The sequence below is a fragment of the Chiloscyllium punctatum genome, chromosome 24, assembly GCF_047496795.1.
Source record: "Chiloscyllium punctatum isolate Juve2018m chromosome 24, sChiPun1.3, whole genome shotgun sequence".
Classification (NCBI taxonomy): Eukaryota; Metazoa; Chordata; class Chondrichthyes; order Orectolobiformes; family Hemiscylliidae; genus Chiloscyllium; species Chiloscyllium punctatum.
Window position 1 is genome coordinate 88,407,959 of NC_092762.1, and position 25,649 is coordinate 88,433,607.

At 44.8% G+C, this 25,649-nt stretch overlaps 2 protein-coding genes across 5 annotated transcripts in view; both read left to right on the top strand.

Moving 5' to 3' along the window:
- shc2 (SHC (Src homology 2 domain containing) transforming protein 2) overlaps positions 1 to 15,923 on the top strand; it is a 32,080-nt gene extending 16,157 nt beyond the window's left edge. Inside the window, exons 7-13 of one of the 4 annotated variants that reach the window (XM_072594473.1) lie at positions 398 to 524; positions 1,553 to 1,730; positions 3,189 to 3,261; positions 3,821 to 3,997; positions 4,506 to 4,792; positions 5,158 to 5,295; positions 15,019 to 15,923. In XM_072594473.1, coding sequence (XP_072450574.1) covers positions 398 to 524; positions 1,553 to 1,730; positions 3,189 to 3,261; positions 3,821 to 3,997; positions 4,506 to 4,792; positions 5,158 to 5,289 — 974 coding nt within the window. In that variant the 3' untranslated portion in view covers positions 5,290 to 5,295; positions 15,019 to 15,923. The remainder of the gene's footprint in view (positions 1 to 397; positions 525 to 1,552; positions 1,731 to 3,188; positions 3,262 to 3,820; positions 3,998 to 4,505; positions 4,793 to 5,157; positions 5,296 to 15,018) is intronic. The other 3 variants (XM_072594474.1, XR_011964045.1, XR_011964046.1) reach the window with 3 other exon arrangements.
- A 3,148-nt stretch (positions 15,924 to 19,071) lies between these two features.
- Positions 19,072 to 25,000, top strand: tpgs1 (tubulin polyglutamylase complex subunit 1). Its single transcript, XM_072594476.1, has 2 exons — positions 19,072 to 19,278; positions 23,731 to 25,000. Exons 1-2 carry the CDS (start codon positions 19,072 to 19,074, stop codon positions 24,307 to 24,309), a joined length of 786 nt encoding a protein of 261 aa, XP_072450577.1. The 3' UTR covers positions 24,310 to 25,000.
- The last annotated feature ends 649 nt before the right edge of the window (positions 25,001 to 25,649 follow it).

The following is a 25,649-nucleotide window of genomic DNA, read 5'->3' on the forward strand; positions in this document are numbered from 1 at the left end:
TCTCTAGCACTCAAACCACTGAACAGCGTGAGACAAATAGACTTGACATTAAAATATGGCTGTAGTCTCTTTAAATCCAAGTCTATCTGAGGTTGGGGTCAGGGGAAGGTCAGGTGGGTTGCTGTCAGAGTTGGGAGAGGGATTGGGAGTTTGTGGGAGGGGCAGGGTTGCAGAGTTGATTTTGGGATTATGAAGTGACATTTGGATGAATTGACTAGAAACAGGAAGACTGCAACTGACCATTTCTCCATTTCAAATCAATATATTGTCGCATGTAGTTTGTTGTAGATCAAATTAGGGAAATTGGCCAGGAAATGGTCTTGGGATTGTGTTGTAATTGCGGGCATTCAATGAGCTACCACACTCGGTAATGAAGTCTCCTGTTAACATTCTACAGCCTGTCATATCCTGGAGTGTTGTGAGGGGTTAGCACAGACTGTCATCAGCACAATTGGACAGGCCTTTGAACTGAGGTTCAAACAGTATTTGCACAGTCCCCCGAAAGTGGTTGCTCCTCTTGACAGGTAAGAGAACCGAGTCTGTGTGAAACAAAATGGTGCCATTGTGAGTTCTTCAATCTCTTTGGGGAAATCAAATAAAATGAACCTCATCACACTTGTAGTTGCTAGGCCTGTCACACTTCCTGCCTTCCCTCCTAAAGGTGCTGACTCTCACTGGGCTGTGGGGTCCTCCTCCCTCTCCTGAAGGGGCTGACTCTCATTTTAACTGGTATTGCAAATCTTGTCTGCACTCTCTCCAATATCTTAGTGTGATTCCTAAGGTTTGGTGCCCAGACCCAGACATAATCCTCTAACTGTGGCTGAATGAGTGAGCCTTTTTTACATCACCGTTTGGTTCATTCACTCAATGTCCACATTGATAAAGCTGTGGCTATTGTTTGCTTTATGAACCATTCTGTCAATCTATACGGCCACCTTCAATAATCTCTGCCCCGAAGTCCCTCTGTTCCTTTCGAATTAAGCTCTTATGGTTTGCATTATCTCTCCATGATCTTCCTAAGAAAATGAATGACTTCATATTTCTCTGTTTCATCTGCCACTTGTTTGCCTATTCCTCCAGTTGTCTGTGTCCTTTTTCAAGTCTATCACTAACCTCCTCCTAGTTGACTTGCGCTCCCAGTTTGAGTTAACTGTAAATTAATATACCTTAACAAGAGCAGGAGTCCTGACACATAGTTATACAGCACGGAAACAGATCCTTCAGTCCAACTCATCCATGCAACCAGACATCCCAATGTGACCTGGTCCCACTTGCCAGCAATTAGCCCATATTCCCTCTAAATCTTTTGTATTCATATACCCATTCTAGATGCCTTTTAAATGTAGTAATTGTACCCACCTCCACCACTTCCTCTGGTAGCTTATTCATACACGCACCACCCTCTGTGTGAAAAAGTTGACCTTTAGGTCCGTTTTAAAACTTTTCCCTCTCACCTTTAACCTATGCCCTCTAGTTTTGCAAATGATCAAAGATTTGACTGACTACCTACTGCTTTGATTGTAATATGTATTTCTCCGCTGGATGGATGCAGGATGAATGGCAGTGAGGAGTCTGCCTGGGGTGAGGAGGAAGAGGAGGAGGAGATGTCAGAACATAATTACTATAACAGTATTCCAGGAAAACAGCCACCTCTGGGAGGGGTTGTGGACATCAGGAGCAGACAGACGAATATTCAGGCACAGCCCCCTTGCCCAGCTGGTACTGTGCAGGTCAGTGTCCTCTCCTGATCATCTACTTTGCAGAGCGTAAGATGTAGCAGCAGGGGTTGACCATTCAGCCCACTGAGTCTGCAGTGCCATTGAATGAGATCTTAGTTGATTTTGTTCATCCTGAACTCGTTTCCTGCCTTTTTCCTCATAACCTTTGATTCCCTTCCTGATTTTAAAAAAAGGTCTGTCTCCATTTTGCATGTGACAGGCTTCATGCCCAAAGCCCAAAGTTACATCATTCTCGTTTTGTATCATGTTTCCTTCTCTGTTGAGTTAGTACAGACTGCTCACGAGGTTCTGACAGTTAGAGAGTTGGCCTGGGGAGATATTACAACCAGCATCGTCCATCTCTCACCTAATCCCTGGAGGTTGTCCTGTCATAACTGGCTGGTTTTAGCAATTCTTCCAAGGGTTGATGCAAGTAAATTTGAAATGCAAATGACATTCAAAACAACTTCAGTTTCTGGAATCTTCTACATAACAACTAGGATCGCTGCTCGTTGAATGCTGCCTGAACTGCTGTGCTCTTCCAGCACCACTAATCCAGACTTTGGTTACCAGCATGTGCAGTTATTGTTTTTACCTCTAGGATCAGGAGCAGACAATTCAGTCCCTCGAGCCTGCTCTGCCATTTAATACTATCGTGGCTGATCTCACAGTTCACTTTCTTGCCCGCTCCCTGTAACCCTTCAACCTGTTCATCATTAAAATCCTATCAATCTCCTCCTCAAATTTACTCAAATGTCCCAGTGTCCATTGTACTTTGGGTTAGGGAACTGCAGAGATTCACACGCCTTTGAGGAAAGTAATTCCTCCTCCATCTCTGTTTTAAATCTTGCACCTTATCCTAAAACCATGATCCCTCCTTCTAGATTGCGGGAAACAGCCGCTCTTTTTCTGCACTGTCAATCCCTTCAGCATCTTTTATACCTCAATTAGATCTCCCCTCATTCCTCTAAATTATAGTGAGTATAAGCTTAAACCACTCAATCTGTCTTCATAAAATAAGCCTTTTGTCTCAGGAATTAATCGAATGAACCATCTCTCAATGGCCTCCAATACAATTAAATCCATCCTTAAGTTGGAGGACCCAAACTGTACACAGTACTCCAGATGAAGTCTCACCACTGCCTTGTATAGTTGCAAAGCACTTTACTTTTATACTATATTCCTTTAGCAATAAATGCCAAATTTCTATTTGCCTTCCCTAGTACCCAGCTCAAGGACAACTGCGGATGGGAACATGTGTCAGTCTTGTTCACGATGCCCATGTACTGTATAAAAAATGTAAAAGCTGAGCTGATCATTGTCTTGATGCAGTGACACATTTTCCAGTCTGAATTCCTGCAGTCACCTATAGATACAGACATCAGTCTATTCTGAATCTGTCAAATGTTCCTGCACTGGGCATCGTTGCCAAATCCACCACTGTCCCTTATTGAGATATCTTTATTACAGCTCAGTGAGATGGATCAGCATGGTGAAGACAACATGGTTGGTCACTGTCAAGATCTGGGACAATCCGTGGCAGGTATGTCAGTCATGATCCACTTCCCCTAGTAGCCTAAGTGAAGACACATGCTCAGACTTGAGTGATGTTTCAGAGGGAGCGGATCTCATGTTGTCACTGATTTCCCATTCACAGAGACAGTCCAGCCCCTCCCTCCCTCTCCCACTGAGGCCAAACACAGTCTGGCCAAACACTTCAACCAAGAAGCCATTTCTCCTATTGGAGAATTCACTTAGTAACACGTGTTGGGAGTGGTCCCTATTTTGTTGGCAGGGTGTGACAGACAGATTTTTTTTTAAACCCCCTCCTCACCGCAATCCTAGGTGCAAAGTGAGAGTTGATTCTGGGATACTGTGAGGGAAACACAGAGCTACATCATGTTATGCATTTATCCCTGAGACAGCGACTCTGATCAAGAAAGGGATTTTGAACAATGTCTTTGACGTTCATGGTGATCATAACCTTAATCAATAGCAACCTCCCATTGTGCCAACACAGAAGCTGAGCAACTGAGACCTGTACACAGTGTATAGCTGCTGCACTGGGCCCTGACTGCAATCCTTGGAATTGTGCATTGCAGGTGTGCTGAGTGATGGCTATCTCCGGCCATATGGAAGATCCACTTGTGAGGAGCATATGTACGTTAATACACAGGCTCTCGATCAGCAGGACTGGACCAGCAGAGAGAGAAGCATAACCGTGAATGGAGCAGTGGCAGACAGGATGGAGAGTCCTGAGAAAGACTTGTTTGATATGAGTAAGTGTTCTCCATACAGTCCAACACTGGAAGAAGGTACAGGGACTGAATGGGTTCCTTTAGGCACCTGAAATCTGTTAGCACTAACGACCAGAATCAGAATATGAGGCTATTTTACCAAAAATCCAAAAAGGAACGGTTACTCAGAGATTGGGTTCGATCTGCTTCCTATTTCAAAGCCCTGGCAAACTGTTTCCCTTTCTCTCCTCCCTCTAGCGTGCACAAAATTCTCTTTCCAGCTGTTCGGAATTATTTTTCAAGTCAATGTTTGCTCTGCAATATGGAGGGGAGTGCTGCACTATTCCATGTTTGGAGCTGGTGAGGGTGCTGTTGCATGTCTCAGGGTCAGCACTGGGTGTGGGGATATATCATTGCAGATTCAGGGCTGGGGGTGTACCACTGCAGGGTCAGGGCTGAGGGTGTGGGGGTGTACCACTGCAGGGTCAAGGCTAGGGGGGGTGGGGGGTGCATTTTCAGACAGTCAGTGCTGTGTCTCTTTCTGCTGAAGGACCATTTGACGACGCCTTAAAGCTGCACAATGTCAAATCCAGCAAATGTAAAGGAACAAGAATGTCGTGCTTAAACCCCAGCTCAGCCAGAGCCATGGAGGAGGAACAGTTAAAGCGGGAGTCCTGGTATCATGGGAAGATTAGTCGGAAAGTGGCTGAGAAGCTCCTGGTGTTGGATGGAGACTTCCTGGTTCGGGAGAGCATGACGAACCGTGGACAGTACGTTCTGACTGGAATGCACAATGGCCAGGCCAAGCACCTTCTCTTGGTGGACCCAGAAGGAGTGGTGAGCTGGCGTTAGGGCTCTGGTACCGGCGGTAGCTGTGGGTTCACAATGGTCCTCTTCCTAGTGCCTGTGCATTGTCTGCTGCTATCATGTTCCTGAGGGTGGGGGCTAGGAGGGCTTTAGGCAGATATGCTTCTGTGGTCGAATATCTCGTTTTGTTGATCTCCAGATGCAGCCAGAAAGAAGAGCTTCCCATTCCGGGTGCCTCTTGTTCCCCCATATCAGCCCCACCCTCTTGCTGCACCACCCTGCTCCCTCCCCAATGCCCACCGCCCCCCCCCCCCCCACCCCCCCTACTCCGTCCCCACTGCATGCCCCCAAGCCCCACCTTCTCTATTGTGGCTCTGACTCTTGCTTCCTTCCAGGTGCGGACCAAGGATTTACTCTTTGAAAACATCACACACCTCATCAATTACCACCTTGAGAGTGAAGTACCTATTGTAGCGGCAGAGAGTGAGGTTTGTCTTAAACAGATGGTCGCCAAGAGGAAGCCCTGAGCTGCTGTAAGTGTCACTAATGCTTGGGTAGAAAGCCAATTGGGAAGGACGGGCCTTTCACATCCACTGGAACGGTGTACATGCAGCACCCTCGGAATGCATAGCAAGATCCCATACACAGCCACTTGCTGAGGATGGCTGAATAACATTTTTTTTGATGTTTTTTTTAAGGGATAAATATTGTTCAGAACAGCAGGTATGATTCCTTTTGCAAAATACTGGCCATGTGATTTTTGTTTTATATCCACCAGAGGGCAAACAGGACCTGGGTTTACTGTCTTAGTCACAAGACACACCTCTGACAATGTCGTACTCTCTCAGTACTGCACTGGAGTGTTCGCCTGCATTGTCAGCTTTTCCTTTCCTCCTGAGACAACCCACCCATTCCAGACATTAATCTGATTAAACCTTTTCTAAATGCCTCCAATGCATTTATATCCTTCCTTAAATAAGGTGACCAATACTCCACACAGTACTGTGGACACACCAGTGCTCTGTGTAAGTAATATAACCTCCCTACTTCTGTACTCAATAAATGATACCATTCTGTTAGCTTTCCTAATTATTTGCTGTAGCTGCATGTTAATTTTTTGCAATTCATGCACCAGGATACCCAGATAGCTATGATGTTGCTGTTGTTTATGATGGCAGTCCTCCATGTGTAGCTGATTAGGTGGATGTAAATCTTGGCTTGAGTTTAGAATGTTTTCTCTTTGCAACGTTTTGTTTAGTGCTCATTTTCTTCTTCTGAGGGCAGTGGGGTGAGAATCTGGCTTGGCTTACAGGCTTTCGAAGGTCTGAATCCAAATTGTGTGCTCACCTCAGTTTTGTGATAAACGGCTACTAAGAACTAACCCAAGAGTTGTTGCTGGGCAGTTTTTGTTTCCAACACACAGACACCTGGTGCCAGTTTGTCTCCAAAAGTATGAAAGCCATTTCTCAAAACAAATCACATTGTAACCAATTGGTGACTGCACAGTTCCACTTTGAGTTGTATACAAAACTCGTTCATTCTCTGAACACAGCAGTTCAAACTTCTATTTTCTAGTTTGTGTTGAATAAAATACGTGTTGGCCTTACAGTCTAACGAATAGGGTTATCTGGATTTGAACATCACAGACTAACATAACTCAGTACCAGGTGTCGTCTTCTGCTTTTCCTTTAAATTCTGTAAACTATTGGCAGTTTCAAGAATGTTATTGAAAAGTCTTTTTATATTTACATAAAAGGCATATTCCTAAAACAAAACGATGCAAATACTGAAGATGTGAAACAAACAAATTGCTGGAGAAAGTCAGGAGGTCTGACTCATCTTCTGAAGGGTCACTGGATTTGAAACATTAACTGTTTGTCTTCTCTCCGCAGATGCAGCCAGACCTGCTAAGTTTTGCCAGCAATTTCTATTTTTGTGGATTTGATTTCTATAGTGGATTTGATCTCTGAACATTTGAGATTTTTCATTTGCTCCTGATCCCGTTGCAAATGTGTCTTATTTAATTCATTTCCACTGTTTCCTCATGCTGGACTTCTACTTTCCTTTCCAACACTTTACTCTCCCACACACTTCCCAAACCATATCCTTCTGAGTCTTCTATCAACCAATCACTTGCGTGAATTCCTACCACTTTTAAAGTCTGAATCTTTGCTTCTGCATTACATATGGGGGTGGCACGGTGGCACAGTGGTTAGCACTGCTGCCTCACAGCGCCAGAGACCCGGGTTCAATTCCCGCCTCAGGCGACTGACTGTGTGGAGTTTGCACATTCTCCCCGTGTCTGCGTGGGTTTCCTCCGGGTGCTCCGGTTTCCTCCCACAGTCCAAAGATGTGCAGGTTAGGTGAATTGGCCATGCTAAATTGCCCGTAGTGTTAGGTAAGGGGTAGATGTAGGGGTATGGGTGGGTTGCGCTTCGGCGGGGCGGTGTGGACTTGTTGGGCCGAAGGGCCTGTTTCCACACTGTAAGTAATCTAATCTAATCTAATCTAATATCTGATTTGTTTTTTATGTTCTGAGTTCACAGTATTAATTGCTCTTTTCACAACCAAGTTCATCAATTTTTGATTTAAGACTGACCTTTTAAAGAACGTATTTCTACAAGTTTATCATTTAGATGTTTTACATCCTGTGTCTGATGTTCAACTGTTATCACCAGCTCACAATTTATTTCTTTAGTAAAGTCACCCTTTGCACGTGGAAGTTGATTCTCCACATTAATTAACTGCTCATTCTCAGCAACAAGCCTGTATTTGGCCACAGCAGTAATTGTGGGGAGTTTAGCAACATCAGGATCAAGCAAATGCTGTAACACAGTCATCGCCATGTTACTGGCCTATACAGATCAAATAGTTACCAAATAGAAAATCAACTCCTTCACCAGTTAATGAGGGACAATTGCCACAACAACATCCCTGCTCACTAACTCACTTTGTAAGTGCCCCAGTATCCCTTGAAATATTAAATCAATACTTGTTTTCTTTGAGGAGTAATGAAATATATCCCCCTTGGAAATAAAGCCTCTGTAATCTCCACTACCCTGACTCCGAGCCATGCAGCACAGAAACAGGCCCTTTGGTCCAACCAATCCATGCCGATTATAATCCCAAACTAAACTCGTCCCACCTGCCTGCACTTGGCCCATATCCCTCCAAACATTCCCTATTCATGTACTTGTCCAAATGTCTTTTAAACATTGTAACAGTACGCATCCACCATTTCCTCTGCAGGTTTATTCCACAAACGTTGTATATAAAAGAAAGTTGCCCCTCATGTCTTTTTTAAACTCTTTCTCCTGTCACCTTAAAAATATGACCCCTAGTTTTAAACTTCCCCACCTTAGGGAAGAGACACTTGCTATTCACCTTATCTATGCCCCTCATGATTTTATAAACCATTATAAGGTGACCCCTCAATCTCCTATGCTCCAATGAGAAAAAGGTCTCAGCCTATAACTCAAACCCTCCATTCCTAGTGACATCCTGGTAAACCCTCTCCAATTTAATAATAATCTTCCTAGAGTAGGGTCACCAGAACTGCGCACACAAATCCAGAACAGGCCTCACCAAAGTCCTGTACAACCTCAATATGACATCCCAACTTTTATACTCAAAGGTCTGAGCAATGACGGCAAGTATGCTAAACATCGCCTTAACCTCCTTGTCTACCTGTTACACAATTCTTTCAAATTTGTGTATCTGAATCCCTAGATGTCTCTGTTCTACAACATTACCAAAGGCCCTACCAATCGTTGTATAAGTCTGTCCTTTGTTTGTTTTACCAAAATGCAATACATTGCATTTATCCAAATTTAACTCCATCTGCCACTGCCCATTGACCCAATTGATCAAGATCTCTTTGTAATCTGAGATGACCTTCTTCACTGTCCACTGAATTACCAATTTTGGTGTTATCTGTAAACTTTATAACCAAGTCTCGTGTATTCTCATCAAATTGTTTATATAAATGACAAACAAAAGCCGACCCAGTCCTGATTGCTGTGGAACACCACTGGTCACAGGCATCCAGTGTGAAAAACAGCTCTCCACCACCACCCTTTATCTCCTACTGTAAAGCCAACTTTTTAACCCAATAGTGAGCTCACCCTGAATTCCATATGATCTAACTTTACCAATTAGTCTACCATGCAGAACCTTATCAAAGGCTTTACTAAAGACTCTGTATTCAAGGAAGAATTCCCTTGATTAACCTAAGCTGCATTCCATTCTGGTATGTCATGAGGGAATAAATTTCAGTTTTTCCATCACTATTGTCATAACATTGACTTCCAATTCTGATACAGCCTTTCCCGAAGCGTTTCCTAAGATTTCCACTGGTTTACTGTTCTGTTTCCAACAGTCAATGCAAAGAGGTTCGATTGTGATGTTGTGCAAGTCCGTGGACCTTTGGGCACCACTCCAACCCACAGGACCTTCATCCTTGGCCCGATTTAAGGGATGTTCTTGCACTCCAGCTTTCTTTTCTTATCCCAGCTGTTGCCTTCCTTTCATTTTCCTTCATTCTATCCTTCTCAGGCATATGGGAATGTGGGTGTTGGTGTGTGTGAGACACACAAATTGGGTTTCTCTTGGAGTAGGGGCATATGGACAAGATTGTAATCATCAACTACCTCAGCTGCTGGTACATGTTCTCTACGTGTGTCCTTTATAAGGGTAGGGCGAGATTTTTTAAATTATTTGCTTTCAAAGACAGCCTCTTTAAGTGCCCGCATTTATCAAGAATTGGCAGGATACCGGACCCCCTCAAGCTCTAAGTCATCCTCAGAATGTTATTGGGGATTGAAACATTTGTGCCCATGAGCTTCTGACATTAGCTCATAAGGGCTGAGGATCATGTTGTTTAAAGCTATCTCAATCTGCACAAGTCTCGAAGCACGGCTTAAACCTCACGGGCTTTGCATGTGAACCTGATTTGCATTTGCAGCTTCTGGGGGGCCGTTTAATTTGCTTTGTAATCTTCTCAAATTAAGTGAAAAATGTCTCTCAATCCCCTGTTCTCAATTTTTGAGGTTGCCAAGGTCAGTGTAAATACCTTGACTTATCCTCAAGTTGGGGCAGTTTTCTCCCTAGCAGTGGCTTCACTGGTTTTGGAGGATCATCCCTTCTTCATTCAAAATGTTTCAATTGAGATTTTGTTATCTTAGTTCTCCTGTAATTCCTCCCTCAAATGCTCTTTTCCTTTTCCTCTCTTTTCCCACTGAAACGTTGCCAGGGATCTGGTTTAACCCTGCTCTCTGTCTCTCCCAGTTCAATGCTGAGATTGTTGGCCACTAGTTTCTTTCTCAGCTTTGTATCTAAAATTCTACCATTGATGGAAAAAGCTGATATTTTCATTGCAACCTTGGATAATGCTTTGACATTTTTTAATCAACCACTCAGATGTTAGGACACACCTCTGGAACATGTGGGACTTGTGCACAGGTCTCCTGGCCTAGATATAGGGACATTACCATGGGAACATGGAACAGGAGTAGGCCACTCAACCTTTTGTGGATTAGTGGGGCTGGAAGAGCACAGCAGCTCAGGCAGCATCCAAGGAACTTTGAAATTGACGTTTTGGGCAAAGGCCCTGGGCTTTTACTGCTCCTTGGATGCTGCCTGAACTGCTGTGCTCTTCCAGCACCACTAATCCAGAATCTGGTTTCCAGCATCTGCAGTCATTGTTTTTACCTCACTCAACCTTTTGTGTCTGCTCCATGAGTCAATAAATTGAGGTTAAATGATTTTAACCTCCACTCTACATTCCTGCCTCCACTCTGGCATCCACCTGGTCAAACCCCCTCAGGATCTTTTGTTTTGATTAAATCACTTTTGAATCTTCTAAATTCCAAAGTATACAGGCTTAGCCTGTCCAGCCCTTCCTCTCAAGGCAATCCGCTTAATCAAGGTATTAGTCTAATACATCTGCTCTGAACTCCTTTTGAAGTACCAACATCATTCTGTAAGTACAGTGACCCGTGTTGGTATACACTATCCCAGTTGCTGTCTCACGAGTAACCTCTATAACTGATTTATTACCTCCCTACTCTTGCATTTCATTCCCCTCGCAATAAAACATGACATTCGATTAGCTTTCCTCATTACTTGCTGTACATGAGTACTAACCTTGTGATTCATGCACTAGAATCCCCAGATCACACTGCATCTCAGAGCTCTCCAACCTCTCACCATTTAGATAATATGCTGCTTTGAATTTAATTCCACCAAAATGGACAATTTCTCACATTGCTAGATCTTTGCTGTCATTTTATAAAACAATCTACATCCCTTTGTAAGATCCTTATGCTCTCTTCCTAAGTTTGTTTCTTACCTATTTTTGTGTCATCAGCAAATGTAGCTCCGATACCTTCAGTCCCTTCTCACAGATAATTTCTATAAATTGTGAAGAGTTGAGGCCCCAGAACTGACCCCTTTGGCACATCACTCATGACATCCTGCCAGCCTAAAAAATGTCCATTTATTCTGACTTTCTACTTGCTGTTACCAGCCAATCATCATATTCATTGCAATATCTTACTCCATGCCATGAGCTTTTATTATTCACAAAAACCTTTGCAGCACCTTATCAAATGCCTATCAAAAATCTAAACACAGTACCTCCACTGTTCTCCCCTGTATCTACAGCACAACTTACTTCTTGAAAGAGCTCCAATAAACTAGCTAAACATGATTTCCCTTTGCTAAAATCATGTAGACTCTGCTTAATTACACTGCACCTCAAGAATCCTTCAGGGCAATGCCTTTAGATATTTTCTATGGAACCAGTTCAGAGATGGTATTGCACATCTCTGGAGCAGATGGACTTGAACCCAGTTCTCCCAGTTCAGGGGTAGGAACACTACCATTGTGCCACAAGCGCCCGGTCCAGCCAATATTTTTAAAACTGTTCCAATTTATTACATTCACCTGTAAAAACGTCCTAACCTCACACAGGACCATTTGGATAATAAATATTACTCCAGTACACAAAGCTGTATTGGTGTTTCTAAAACTATGTCCCCATTTCCAATTACACTCGTTTGTCTGTGGTTCTTTGCTGCTTGTAAGCTCTCAAATGTTTGATACAATTTTATTTAGGAGAAGAACTGGCTCCTTTCCCTGACTCATTCCTTGCCTGGTCTCTCAGTTTGAATGTATAAAGGGAAGAGCTATTGCTGAGGATGATATAGTATGGCATGTTTGCCCGTATTGGTGGGGAATGGAGTGCAACAGTCAGAATGTCAAGTTGTAGCTTTAGAAGACTTTGGTTAGGCCATGCAGTTAGTATGCTAGTATCAGACACCAGTCAGCCAGGTTCTTTAACAAAAATAGTTATGACGATGAAGGGAGGAACACGCTGTCACTATTCCTCCATCTGTACTGTAAGTGTAAATGTGATTCAATTACAAAAATGGCCAATTTTTAAGAAGTCCCTTCAAGAGACGTTGGCATCACTAGCCAGGGCAGTGTTTAGAACATGGAACAGTGCAGCACAGAAACAGGCCCTTCGGCCTACGATGTTGTGCCGAACATGACGCCAAATTAAACTAAACCCTTCTACCTGCTCTTGGTCCATATCTCTCCATGCCTCGCATATTCATGCGCTTGTCTAAAACTCCCTTAAATCTCTTTATCATATCTGCCTCCACACCACCTCAGCAGTACCTACACTATTTTAAAAAGGTAACTTCCCCTCACATCTCCTTTGAACTTTTCCCCTTTCACCTTAAGTGCATGCTCCCTTGTATTAGGCATTTCAACTCTGGGGAAAAGATTCTGACCCTCAAACCTAGCTATGAATCTCACAACTTTGTAGATTTCTATCAAATCTCCCCTCAGCCTCTGCCACTCCAGAAAAAACATGAGTTTTTCGAGTCTCTCCTTATAGCCCATACCCTCTCATTCAGGCAGCATCCTGGTAAACCTCTTCTGCAGCCTCTCGAAAGCCTCCACATCCTTCCTGTAATGTGGCGATAAGAATTCAACACAATACTTTCTGATCTAACTAAAGTCTTATAAAGCTGCAACATGACATCCTGACTCTTATACTCAATTGCCCAACAAATACAGGCAAACATGCCATATAGCTTCTTTACCAACCATCTACGTGTGTGGCCACTTTCAGGGATCTATGGACTTGGAAGAGGTGTTTTGGGGTTCATCAATGCTGTTCAGAGTTCCACCATTAACTGTATATTTTTCCTTAACATTTGATCTCCCAAGTGCAGCACCTCACATTTACCTGGATTAAATTCCATCTGTCATTTCTCCATCCATATCTGTAACTGATTTACATGCTGCTACATCCTTTGACAACCTCCTACACTACCCACAATTCCTGTCCCCTTTGTATTGACTGTAAACTTATGAACCCAACTATCTAACGTTTCATCTAAAATCAGAAATATGACAAACAGCAGAGGTCCCGGCATGGATCCCTGCGGGACACTATTGGTTACAGACCTCCAGCCTGGCAAACACCCTTCGACCACTATCCTCTGCCTTATATGGGCAAGTCAATTCTGAATCTAAGTGGCCAAGTCACCATGGATCTCATGCATCTTAATCTTCTCGATGAGGCTACCATGAGGGAAAACGTCAAAAGCCGAACTAAAATCCATCTAAACAACATCCCCACCGTTATCAGTCACTTTTGTCACCTCAAAAAGTTCAATCAAGTTCGTGAGGCACGACCTAACCCACACTAAGCCATGCTGACTTAGCCCATGCTTTTCCAAATGCACATACATCACCCTTTGTTTACACATGTCAAGTCCTTAACACTGGGCCAGCTTCCTTAGAGTCAGCTCTCGAGTGTACAGAACCTCTGACACTCCTGTTCTTGGATGTAGGTTTGCTCTCTGAGCTGTTCATTTTCAGACATTTTGTGCCATCATCAACAAGCCACAAAACAACATGATCCTCTCTCACTAGTATCCTTACATAAAGGTAAGGAAGGATGCTACTTCGACTGGGACAACACAACCATCCCAGGACAAGCCAAACAGAGACAGACAAGAATTCCTAGAAGCATGGCATTCCAATCGGAACTCTATCAACAAACACATTGACTTGGGCCCCATTTCCCACCCTTGATAAAAAGAACAGGAAATGACACCACCACAGGAAATGACATCACCAACCCAAGGAAACCCAAACATATAAATAGAAAGCAGGAAACATCAGCAGTGCTTCATCTGGAGGCCCACTGAAGATGTTACCTAGTAAAATGATGAAACATCTGAACATGAACCCTCCAGCTCAGCGAGCAAACCTTCACCCAGAAACTCAACCTGAGCTACAAATCTTCTCAAAACTCCTGTTTTTATCTGTCAATCAGGGCTCCCTGATTGCAGCAGATTAACAGACCCAATCAGGGAACTGCTATCTATGAGGTTCACCTGGTAGACCTTGTTGCAACCACGATAATTGGGTTTTCAACTCTCTCACTTTGATGTGAGGCATCTCAGGTAAAATATAAAACAAGAGTAGGAAAAGGCTGTTTCACCGATGTTCAAAGCCAATATTTGGTTTGATTTGATTTAATATTGTCACTCGTATACAGTGAAAAGTATTGTTTTGTGTGCTCAGTAGACAAATCAAAGCTTCCATTAGTGTATCAGGGTAATAGAACAAAATGCAGAGTAAAGTGTTACAGCTACAGAGAAGGTGCAGAGAAAGATCAACTTAATATGAGAGGTGTATTTATAAAGTCTGGTAATAGCGGAGAACTGTTCTTGATTCTGTTGGTGTGTGTTTTCTAACTTTTGTATCTTCTGTCCAAAGGAAGAGGCTGTAAGAGAGTATAACCAGGGTGGGAGGAGTCTGTGATGATATTGGCTGCTTCCCCGAGGCAGTGGGAAGGGGAGATGGGGTTATTGGATGGGAGGCTGGTTTGTGTGATAGACTGGGCTGTGTTCACAATTCTCTGTAATTTCTTGTGGTCTTGGAGAGAGCAGTTGTGCTGTGACACATCCTGCCTGGGTACTGTCTACGGCAGCTTTCCATCCACAAGGAGTCAAATGATCCTTTCTCTGAAAATGTTGCAAACTTGGTATCTTCATTCCATCAGCTTGTTCTTTGCAAATGCAACAGCAAAAATGTTGCAATGTGTTCTGTGTCCAGCTGATTATATTATAAATTAATAACTTTAGATACATTTTTATAACACTATCAAAATTTATTATTGTTACAATTCAAGCCAGCTTTAATAAACTTTGTGTTTCTCCTGCTCCTAGGCAGTGGCTGATATGATTTGAACATGTTACTGAATTCCAAAGATATCCAGAGGTTTACGATCAGGAATGGATATTTATGAGCAGATGTATTACTTCAGTTTCAGATTGGAGTCGTGGTGTTTGGGGAAGTGATTGAAATTCCTGACTCTTACAGCCAGCTCTCTGTCCACTCCAGCTGCTTTACTGAGCGTTTTGCTTGTCGCAGTCAGAGAAATCACCAAAATGGCAGCACTTCAGAAACAGGATTCAACTGAACTTGAAAACTAATTGTTACTATGAGAGGATACGTGCAAGACATGTTGTGATGACAAAGAATGGACTGTATGAGGGAACTGTTGGACTCTACTGCCCTGTGTGTGTAGCTCAATGGCAACTCCCATGCACACAGTGGGTAAAGGGATAGCTCACTCCTGACTGGTATTGTACAGCCCAATGGTCCCTGTGTTATATGTAAATATAAAATTCTTAGGGGAGAGGACAACTGAACCCACAATCTGAGTGAGTAGGGCTGTGAGGTGAGTGCCAGGGAAAGATTCAACTGACATTGTATTTCTGAGATGCTGTCAGAAAAATCGAGATTCTGTCTGGGCTTTACTGTCTACAGCCTCTAAAACTCAATCCACAAACATTTCAGCAAAACTAACCTGGAGCCCAGGGGAACAGATAGTGGTGAGGGGTCTCTCTCTCTCTCCCTCTCTCTGACTCCCTCAGCCCCTCCTCTCTTTCTCTTCAACTCCCTTCTCTCTCTCTCTCTCGCTCTCTCTCTCTCTCTCTCCACCACATCCCCCCATCTCCCTTTTTCTGTCTCTTCCTCTCACTGTATTGCTGCTGGTGAAATTTGTTGATTTTTGATTTTGTGATTAAAGTTCTTTTCTCAATCTTTGAAATAAAAGTGATGGTTGGGATAGATTTTGTTTTGGTCTTACTGCTTTTTGTGGTGAATAAAGCCGGTTGGACCTGCCGCCTCTGCCCAGGAGATTAAACATCTGGTTTATTTGGAACTGTAACATAGCAAAGGAGGGATGATTTTGTTCATCAACTCCCTGGCCTTCCCCTGCCTCTGTGCTCCCCAGCTTTTCCCTCCCCACAATCAGCCACAGGCTGCTGCTCTGTTTGTGTCATCCCAAAGCCTGCCAGTCTGTTCGGAATGTTCTGTTCATGCTGGAATTGCAAGGCTATCCATGGAATGGGGTTTGAGAGTGGGACCCTGTGTAGCTTCAGAGAGGCTTCACCTTAGAAGCTCTGTTCAGTCTGAACTTCTGAGTCAAGGAGTGACCGCAAAATGTTTTCATTCAAACCCTCCCTCTCCAAAGCCCCATCTCCCTACAAAGGGAGAGGGTCAGCAGCAGCACCCACCATCCCCAGGAATGGACACATTCCCAAAAGGCACTGCTGGGTCCTAACCCAGCACCCCTCCCCTTCCCCTACTCCCATGACTCCTGAGGATTATCTGCAGGGATCTGTTTTTCACACACAATAATATTGGAACTTGTATATATTGGATAACCAGCCTGTGGGAAAACAGGAGGACTCCTACTCTTGATTTCAGAGGGAGCAGGTAGACATGTACCAAATCCTTAAGGTGCTGGTAATTATGCTGGCCCAAAGATATGGAGCGAGTGTTACTGTTCTGTCAGACCAGTTACCATTGCTGAAGAAGCAGACGTTGCTATTTCCAGAAAGGAGACTAAATGATGCAGGTGGGATAACTGTTAAAAGTATAGGAATGCTCCATGTTATACTGCAACACAATGCACGTAAGGAGGTAGAAAAGATTGCCTTCACTTTGAGCCAGCATGCATGTCTTGACCCCAACTTCATCAGAAGAGCCAAAGGAAATTGACAACCTCCTAAAAACAACCATTCCAGGAACAAACCATTACTGAGCTGGAAAATGTGTTGCTGGAAAAGCGCAGCAGGTCAGGCAGCATCCAAGGAGCAGGAGAATCAACGTTTCGGGCATGAGCCCTTCTTCAGGAAACCATTATTGAACCAATCAAGTAACGACAGTGTGAGACTGTTGAGCTCCCAGACACTTGGCAGAACCCTGACAGAAGAAAGAATCCAGTGATGTTTAACTAATTTATTGGCATCTGACAGTCAGTTAATGCTGTCAACACAGGAAATCATAATCACGAAACGACAGCATAGCAACAGACCCTTCGATCCATACTGACCAGATATTCTAACCTAATCTTGTCTCATTTGCCAGCATTTGGCCCATATCCCTCTAAATCTTTCTTATATCTTTTAAATGTTGTAATTGAACTCGCCTTTTTTTTTAACTCACTGATGTGATGAGGGTGTCACTGGATAACCAGCATTTATTGCCCATCCCAGTGAGCAGTTAAGAGTCAATCACATTGCTGTGCAGCTGGAGTCACATGTTGACCAGACCAGGTAAGGACAGCAGTTTCCTTCCCTAATAGACATTAATGAACCAGATGGGTTTTCCTAACAATGGTTCCCTGGCCATCACAGACGCTTGATTCCAGATATTTATTGAATTCAGATCCTACCATCTGCTGTGGCAGGATTCAAACCCAGGTTCCCGGAACATTACCTGGATGTGAGTTGAGTCCAGCAAAAATACCACTAGGCCATATCCTCCACCATTTCATTCCATATATGCACCAGCCTATGTGTGGAAAGATTGCCCCTTAGGCCCCTTTTAAATCTTTCCCATCTTAGCTTAAATCGATGCCTACCAGTTTTGGGCTTTCTCATCCTGGGGAAAAGTCCTTGTCTATTACCCTATCCATGCCCTTCATGATTTTATAAACTTCTATAAGGTCACCTCGCACCCTCTGACGCTCTAGGGAAAGTAGCCTCAGCTTCTCCCTATACTCAAACCCTCCACCCTGGCAATATCCATCTGCCACTCTGATCAAGGTCCTGCTGTACTCTGAAGTAACCTTCTTCGCTATCTACTACACCTCCAATTTTGGTGTCATTTACAAACTTACCTCCTATGTGCTGTAGAAACCCTCACTCATGCCTCTTTTTAAACCTCAGGATATGACTCTTCCAATATAAACTTGGCTACTGTCCTACCGTTTACCCTTGTTAAACTTGAGACCATTTCAAACTTCCATTGCACATGCCACAACCTGACACTAAGTCCTACTTAGTAATCAATCCAAATGTTTGCTAACCTACAATGGCTCCCGATCTGGCAATTCCACAATTCTCATTTTGACTTGAAAATCTTTCCTTGACCTTAGCCCTTCCTATCTCTTCTCCTTCCCTACTCCTCAAGATCTCAATGCTCTTCAGTTCTGATCCCCTGGCCATCCCCAATCTTAATAGCTCCACCATTTGTGGCCATGCTCATTCCGAAACTCTGAAATTTTCCAACCAAATCCTCTTTACCTTGTTGCCCTCCTTTAAGGACATCCTTAAATCTATTGCTTTGGTCAATGTCATATTTTTTATTTGTTTACATTGACAATGCTGGTGAGGCCACTGTGGGTTGCTCATTGCCTCACTGCCCTTCCACAGCTGGTGGTAAGCCTCAGCCTTGAATATAACGTTGAAATGTCTTGCTTAGGGAACAATGAGGACTTGACCACTTTGCAGTGGGTTTGAGGTCACATATAGGCCCAGACTGGGTAAGGACGATAAAGACCAGGAAGATATTTTCTAAAACAAACCGGTAATTTCGTCATTACCGTCAATGAAATTAATACGATTTAAAAAAAATCCAATTTGTTTAAATTCACCGGCTGTTGTGACAGGAATTTAAATCTTGATTTTAGAGCAGGAGTGTAACTCTTCACATTTATAAGATCACAAATATAACTCTATTTTACTACATTGGATCGTTAACCTGGCTAGGATTCCAACTGTGTTCGATTACGCGCCTCAGAAACAGTTTGGAACATATTACCTTGTGTTAGGTTCTATCTAAATGTAAGTTGTTTATTTTCTCAGAGGATATTTGTTGAAGGTTGTGAAGACCGGAACGAAAGCTCCAATAACGACGGTTCCGGAACGAAAGGCCCGCTCCCAGTTTCCGGGGGGGGCGCCTTTCCTGGTGAACCTGGGACCAAGATGGCAGCGGCCGCGGTTTCCGGTCGTTCGGGGCCGCATTCGAGGCCTCCCGTCCCGGCCGCTCTCACATCCACGCTCCGGGAGGCGCTGCTCAAGGTCCTGGAGAACAGGCCCGAGGATCCCGTCTGTTTCCTGAGCGAATACTTCGGGAACCTGTCGGCGGCCTCGGAGGGAGCGACCGAGAAACCCGCCCCGAAACAGCAGCAGGTACCGGGCGGTGGGAGCAGCCGAGCCCCAGGCCCCAGGCCCTTCACCGCCGGTGGGGGGTGGGGGTGGTGGGGGTGGTGGGGGGTGGGGGCGGTTTACATTTGGGGGGGGGGTCTGAGGGCATTGACAGGGGAGAGAGGGGGATAAACAATACACCCCCCCCCCCCAAGAGGCAGTGAGCGGGGAATCGATCCAAGGTAAGCAGCAGGAGGGTTGGAGAAAATGTGAGGAAAATAGTTTTCACCCAGAAGGTGGTGGGAATCTGGAACTCCGCCTGTAATGGTGAAAGGCAGAAACCTCATCACCTTTAATAAATATTTAGATGTGCACTTGCGATGCCAAGATGGAGGCTGGTACAACTGCAACATTTAAGAGTCATTTGGATGGGTATATGAATAGGAAGGGTTTGGAGGGATATGGGCCGGGTGCTGGCAGGTGGGACTAGATTGGGTTGGGATATCTGGTCAGCATGGACGGGTTGGACCGAAGGGTCAGTTTCCATGCTGTACATCTCTATGACTATGACTCTATAACTGTTGGAAATATGGGATGACAATAAGTGATTATTTGATGGCAAAGGAATGATGGGCCAAAAGGCCTTTTTCTGTGCTGTACAGTTTCTATGACTGTGAACCTAAGTGCCTAGGTTCTTGATGCAGTGATCTGGTGCCCATCCTTGATGTATTGAGCCAATTGCCCTCATTATACTTTCTCAGAGGATCTCCAGAAGACAGAGAGGGACCTAAATGGCAAACTGTTTGTGGAGCTGGAAGACACCACTTATGTTTTAAACGAGTACTTTGCATCTCTACTCACAGGAGAGAAGGCAGAAAAATCAGGGAGGGGAACTATGATAAACTTGACCAAATTAGCATTGGGAGGGAGGCGATATTCATGAACCCCAGGCCCAGAAAAAAAGTAGAATCATAGAAATCCTGTCGTGCAGAAGCAGGCAATTTAGTCTATTGAGTCTGCACTGACTCTCCCAAGAGCATTCACCCAGACCACGGTGGCACAGTGGTTAGCACTGCTGCCTCACAGCGCCAGAGATCCGGGTTCAATTCCCACCTCAGGCAACTGTCTGTGTGGAGTTTGCACATTCTCCCCGTGTCTGTGTGGGTTTCCTCTGGGTGCTCCGGTTTCCTCCCACACTCCAAAGATGTGAAGGTCAGGTGAATTGGCCATGCTAAATTGCCCGTAGTGTTAGGTAAGGGGTAGATGTAGGGGTATGGGTAGGTTGCGCTTCGGCGGGGCTGTGTGGACTTGTTGGGCCGAAGGGCCTGTTTCCACACTGTAAGTAATCTAATCTAATCTAATCAAATTCCACTTTATACCACAATAACCCTGCATTTACTAGGCTAACCCACCTAACATCCCTGAACGCTATGAATAATTTAGCATGAGTTGAGAGTGTGTTGCTGGAAAAGCACACCAGGCAGCATCTAAGGAGCAGGAAAATCGACGTTTCAGGCCAGAGCCCTTTATCAGGAATGAGTCTGGGAGTCTCGGGGTGGAGAAATAATTTGGAGGGGGGTGGGAGTGGGGAAAAGGTAGCTGAGAGTGCATTAGGTGAATGGAGATGGGGGTAAAGGCAATAGGTCGGAGAAGAAGGTGGAGTGGATAGGTGGGAAAGAAGATTGACAGGTGGGATAGGTCATGAGGGCAGAGCTGAGCTGGAAGGTTGGATAGGGGGTAATGTTGGGAAATGAGGAAACTGGTGAAGTCCACATTGATGCCCTGGGGTTGGAGGGTCCCGAGGAAGAAGAAAGGTCCAGGCATCGGGTGGTGATGGAGGAGGCCCAGGACTTGCATGTCCTTGGCAGAGTGGGAGGGGGAGTTGAAATGTTCAGCCACGGGGTGGTTAGGTTGGTTGGTGCAGGTGTCCCAGAGATGTTCTCTAAAGCGCTGTGCGAGAAGGCGTCCAGTCTCCCCGATGTAGAGGAGACTGCATCGGGACCAACGGATACAATAAATGACGTGTGGAAGTGCAGATGAAACTTTGATGGATGTGGAAGGCTCCTTTGGGGGGACGGAGGTAAGGGTGCAGGTGTGGGCGCAGGTTTTGCAATTCCTGCAGTGGTAGGGGAAGGTACCAGGATGGGAGGGTGGGTTGTTGGGGGGGGGTGGATCTGGCCAAGTGGTCGAGGAGTGAACAGTTTTTGCGGAAAGGGGTGTGGAGGGAAATATATCTCTGGTGGTGGGGTCCATGTGTAGGTGGAGGATGATGCGATTTATGCGGAGATTGGTGGGGTGGAAGGTGAGGTCCAGGGGAGTTCTGACCTTGTTGCAGTTGGAGGGGTGAGTTTCAAGTGCAGAGGTGCGGGATGTGGATGAGATGTGTTGGAGAGCATCTTTAACCTCGTGGGAGGAGAAATTTCAGTCTTTAGAGAAGGAGGCCATCTGGTGTGTTCTGTGGTGGAACTGGTCCTCCTGGGAGCAGATACGGCAGAGGTGGCGGAATTAGGATTACGGTATAGCATTTTTGCAGGAAGTAGGGTGGGAAGTGGTGTAATCCAGGTAGTTGTGGGAGTCGGTGGGTTTGTAAAAAATGTCAGTGTTGAGTCGGTCCTTGTGGATGGAGATGGAGAGGTCCAGGAAGGGGAGGGAGGTGTCAGAGATGGTCCAGGTAAATTTAAGGTCAGGGTGGAATGTGTTGGTGAAGTTGATGAACTGCTCAACTTCCTCGTGGGAGCACGAGGTGGCGCCAATGCAGGGAGGAAGCGGTGGGAAAAGGTGACAGTGTAACTCTGGATGATGGACTGTTCTACATAGCCGACAAAGAGACAGGCATAGCGGGGGCTCATGTGGGTCCCTTGGCTACCCCTTTCATCTGGAGGAAGTGGGAGGATTCGAAGGAGAAATTGTTAAGAATTGTTAAGAGGACCAGTTCAGCCAAACGAATGAGAGTGTCAGTGGAAGAGTGCTGGTGGGTACGTCTGGAGAGGAAGAAACGGAAGGTTTGGGGGCCCTGGTCATGGTGGATGGAGGTGTAGAGGGACTGGATGTCCACGGTGAAGATGAGGCGTTGGGGGCCGGGGAAACGCAAGTCTTGGCAGAGTAATTTAGCATGGCCAATCCACCTAACCAGCACATCTTTAGACTGGGAAGAAACCAGAGCACCTGGAGGAAATCCACACAGACATGGGTAGAACATGCAAACTTCACACAGGTGCCCGAAGGTGGAATTGAATCCAGGTCCCTGGTGCTGTGAGGCAGCGGTGCTAATCACTGAACCACTGTGTTGCCCCTGTATCCCATGCTTTTGTTGGAGGCAAGGGAGGAGATTTCAGAGGTTTTGATATTAATATTAACATTCTATCTGGTCAGTGGAGATGTGACAGAGGACAGCTAATAAGGCAGTATTATTCAAGAAGAGTGGTAGAGATAAACCAGGAAACTGCATGCTAATGAGTCTATCAGTAGTAGGGAAGCTATTGGAAAAGATTCTGAGGGATAGAGTTAATCTCCACTTGGAGAGGCACTTATTAATCAAGGATGGTCAATATGGTTTTGTCTTGGGAAATTCACGGTCTGACAGGTTTGAATCTTTGAGAAGGTGATTAGCTAAATGAGAGTAGTGCATTGGATGTCTCTTGACATGGTTTCATGTGAGAGACTTATCAAGAAGGTAAGAGCCCATGTGATTTAGAGCAATTTACCAAACTGGATCCAAAATTGGCTTTATAGCAGATGGAGATGGTCAAAGGTTGTTTTTGTGACTGGTGCTGGGTCCCTTGCTATTTATAGTGTACATTGATGATCTAGGCATGAATATAGGAGATTTGATCAGTAAGTTTGCAGATGTCACAAAATTTGAAGGTGTGGCAAATAGCAAGGAGGAAAGCCCAAGATTACAGGATAATATCGATGGGCTACTGAACAATTAATTCCAAATTGTGAAATTAATCCTGAAAATTATGAGGTGACACATTTTGGGAGGACTAACAAGGCAAGGGAGTATGTACTGATTTGCAGAACCTAGGGAGTAAAGAGGATCAGAGGGCCCTTGGTGTGCTTGCACGCGGACTATTGAGGGCAACAGCACAGGTGGATAAGGTGGCTAAGAAGGCATATGCATACTTGTTTTTAAGAGTCAAGCCATAAATACAAGAGCTTGAAGACTTGGTAAAGAGATCAGGAGGCACAGATTTAAGTTAAAGTACTAGAGCTTTAGAGGGGATTTAAGGGAGAATGTTTGAATGTGCTGATGGTGAGTATCTGGAATACCTTGCCTGACAGGGCAGCAGAGGCAGGAACTGTCGGAACATTTAAGATATATTTAGATAATTACTTGAACTACCTTAGCATACAAAGCTATGGGCTAAGTGCTGGAAAATGGGATTAGAGTAGACAGGTGATTGATGACCAGCATGGACATGATTGGCCAATGGGCCTCTTTTTACATTGTAAAACTCGATGATAGTATAAACCTCCTTTGCTCTCTATCTGTAGGAGCTGGTCTCGAGAGCCTTGAGGCAGCTGCTGCTTTGTCACTACAGCCGACCAGCCTTCAGCAGGAACCTAGCTTCAGCCTTCCAGATCCTGAGCTCCCCCATTGGCAAGAAGAAGAAAGCTGGCCTGAAGGGTAGAACCTACACTGAGCTGCTGAGACAGATCTGTGCAGGGGCCCAGCTCTCAGCCTGCTCCCTGATCCACAAGCTGCAGTGTTGGGATCACGAAGCTGTTCCTTTTGGCGTCTTCAGACATGGGGTATTGACCTGCCTCATCTTCATGGAGTTTGTGAAGATTTCTGGCAGATTGTTTGATGTGGTGGCTGACTCTGACGAAGCTGATCAGACTGTGTGTCACGTTCTGCTTGAAGCTTTGAAAGATGCAGTTAGCATCGGAGACTCTTCCAATTCTGCCGGCTACCTGGATGCTGGCTCCAAGTTAGCTCCAGACCAGCTCGGGCTGGCCATGGAAAGAGCGGTGAGGCTACGGAAAAAAGAATCGGTCACATCGATAAGCAAGGAAGAGTTTGTCCTGCTCACTGCTCCTCTCTTCATTGAGAAAGTAAAACCCATCAGTTGACTATCAATGTACAAAAACAGGCAGTAGATGTACTGAGCACAGATGTAACCTGACTTGGTCCGTGAAGTTCCTGCTCATTTGGTGACTTGTTGTACTGTTACCTACTTAAACAAGCGATACATTGTCCAATGATGCTGACTGCACGAAGGCAAGCTTCCTCAAAACCCAACCTAGCCAATGTGCCCATTGAGACATTGATCTCTTTACATTGTGCTTCTTATACAGGAAGAATATTTTGGATTGCTGCTTGGTCTGTCTCCTCTCCCAACTCCCACCAGCCAGGGAAAGTCTGAGCCTTAATGTCAGTGCAGCAGTGTCTCCTTGTCCCAGACTTTATACTATTCGTGTCTTGACAATTTGAGGCATAAACAGACAATACCTCCAACTGTGGGGATTGTCTTCACCAACTCCCTCAGCTCAAGGCTTCAACAGGGAGTGGGAACATTGACTGGTTTTGATATTCTCCTTCTGATCATAGCAGGGCACTTCTTACTTGTTCAATTAGTGTTGAGATTGTAAACTGAGTCTGTACCACATGGAAAGTGAGCTCCTACTCCATGGTATTCTTTGTGTATTTACAAGTTATTGACCATTATTGACACCTGGTTCATTTAAGGTTTGTAATAATATTGGCATTCATATTCTAATTGGATACGGCACTAAACAGTCAAATTAAACATAACCAAATCCAGTCACCATTCTTGTAATCATTCAGCTTAATTTCCTATGCCCAGACATTGGATACCCATTCAGAGCCATAATGTGGCTGCACATTTCTTTGTGTATCCATAGTATTGGTGTTGAAATGTGGTGACATTAGATTATTTGTCTGTGCCACTGTATTGTGTGTAAACCATGCTACAGATGATGATAGTTGGCATGTTTCACCATAGAATATTGATAATGAACGTTCTCCTGTGGAACAGCCTGCTCCTCGGATGCTGCCTGAACTGCTGTGCTTTTCCAGCACCACTCTACTCCAGAACAGCTTGTCTCGTCAATCTTCTACCAGAAGAATGATCTATGTTTAAAATAGTTGAGAGTGGGGTGCTGGAAAAGCACAGCTGGTCAGGCAGCATCCGAGGAGCAGGGGATTTGACGTTTCAGGCATGAGCCCTTCATCAGGAATGCCCAAAATGTCCATTCTCCTGCTCCTCTGATGCTGCCTGACGAGTTGTGCTTTTCCTGCATCACATTCTCAACTTTGATCTCCAGCATCTGCAGCCCTCACTTTCTCCTACATTTAAACTAGGAAAAGTTGTGGCCATTCAGCCCCTCAGGTGTGCTTGGGCATTCTGAGGTCAGGGTTGATCTGTAACCAAACTTCATATCATCACCAT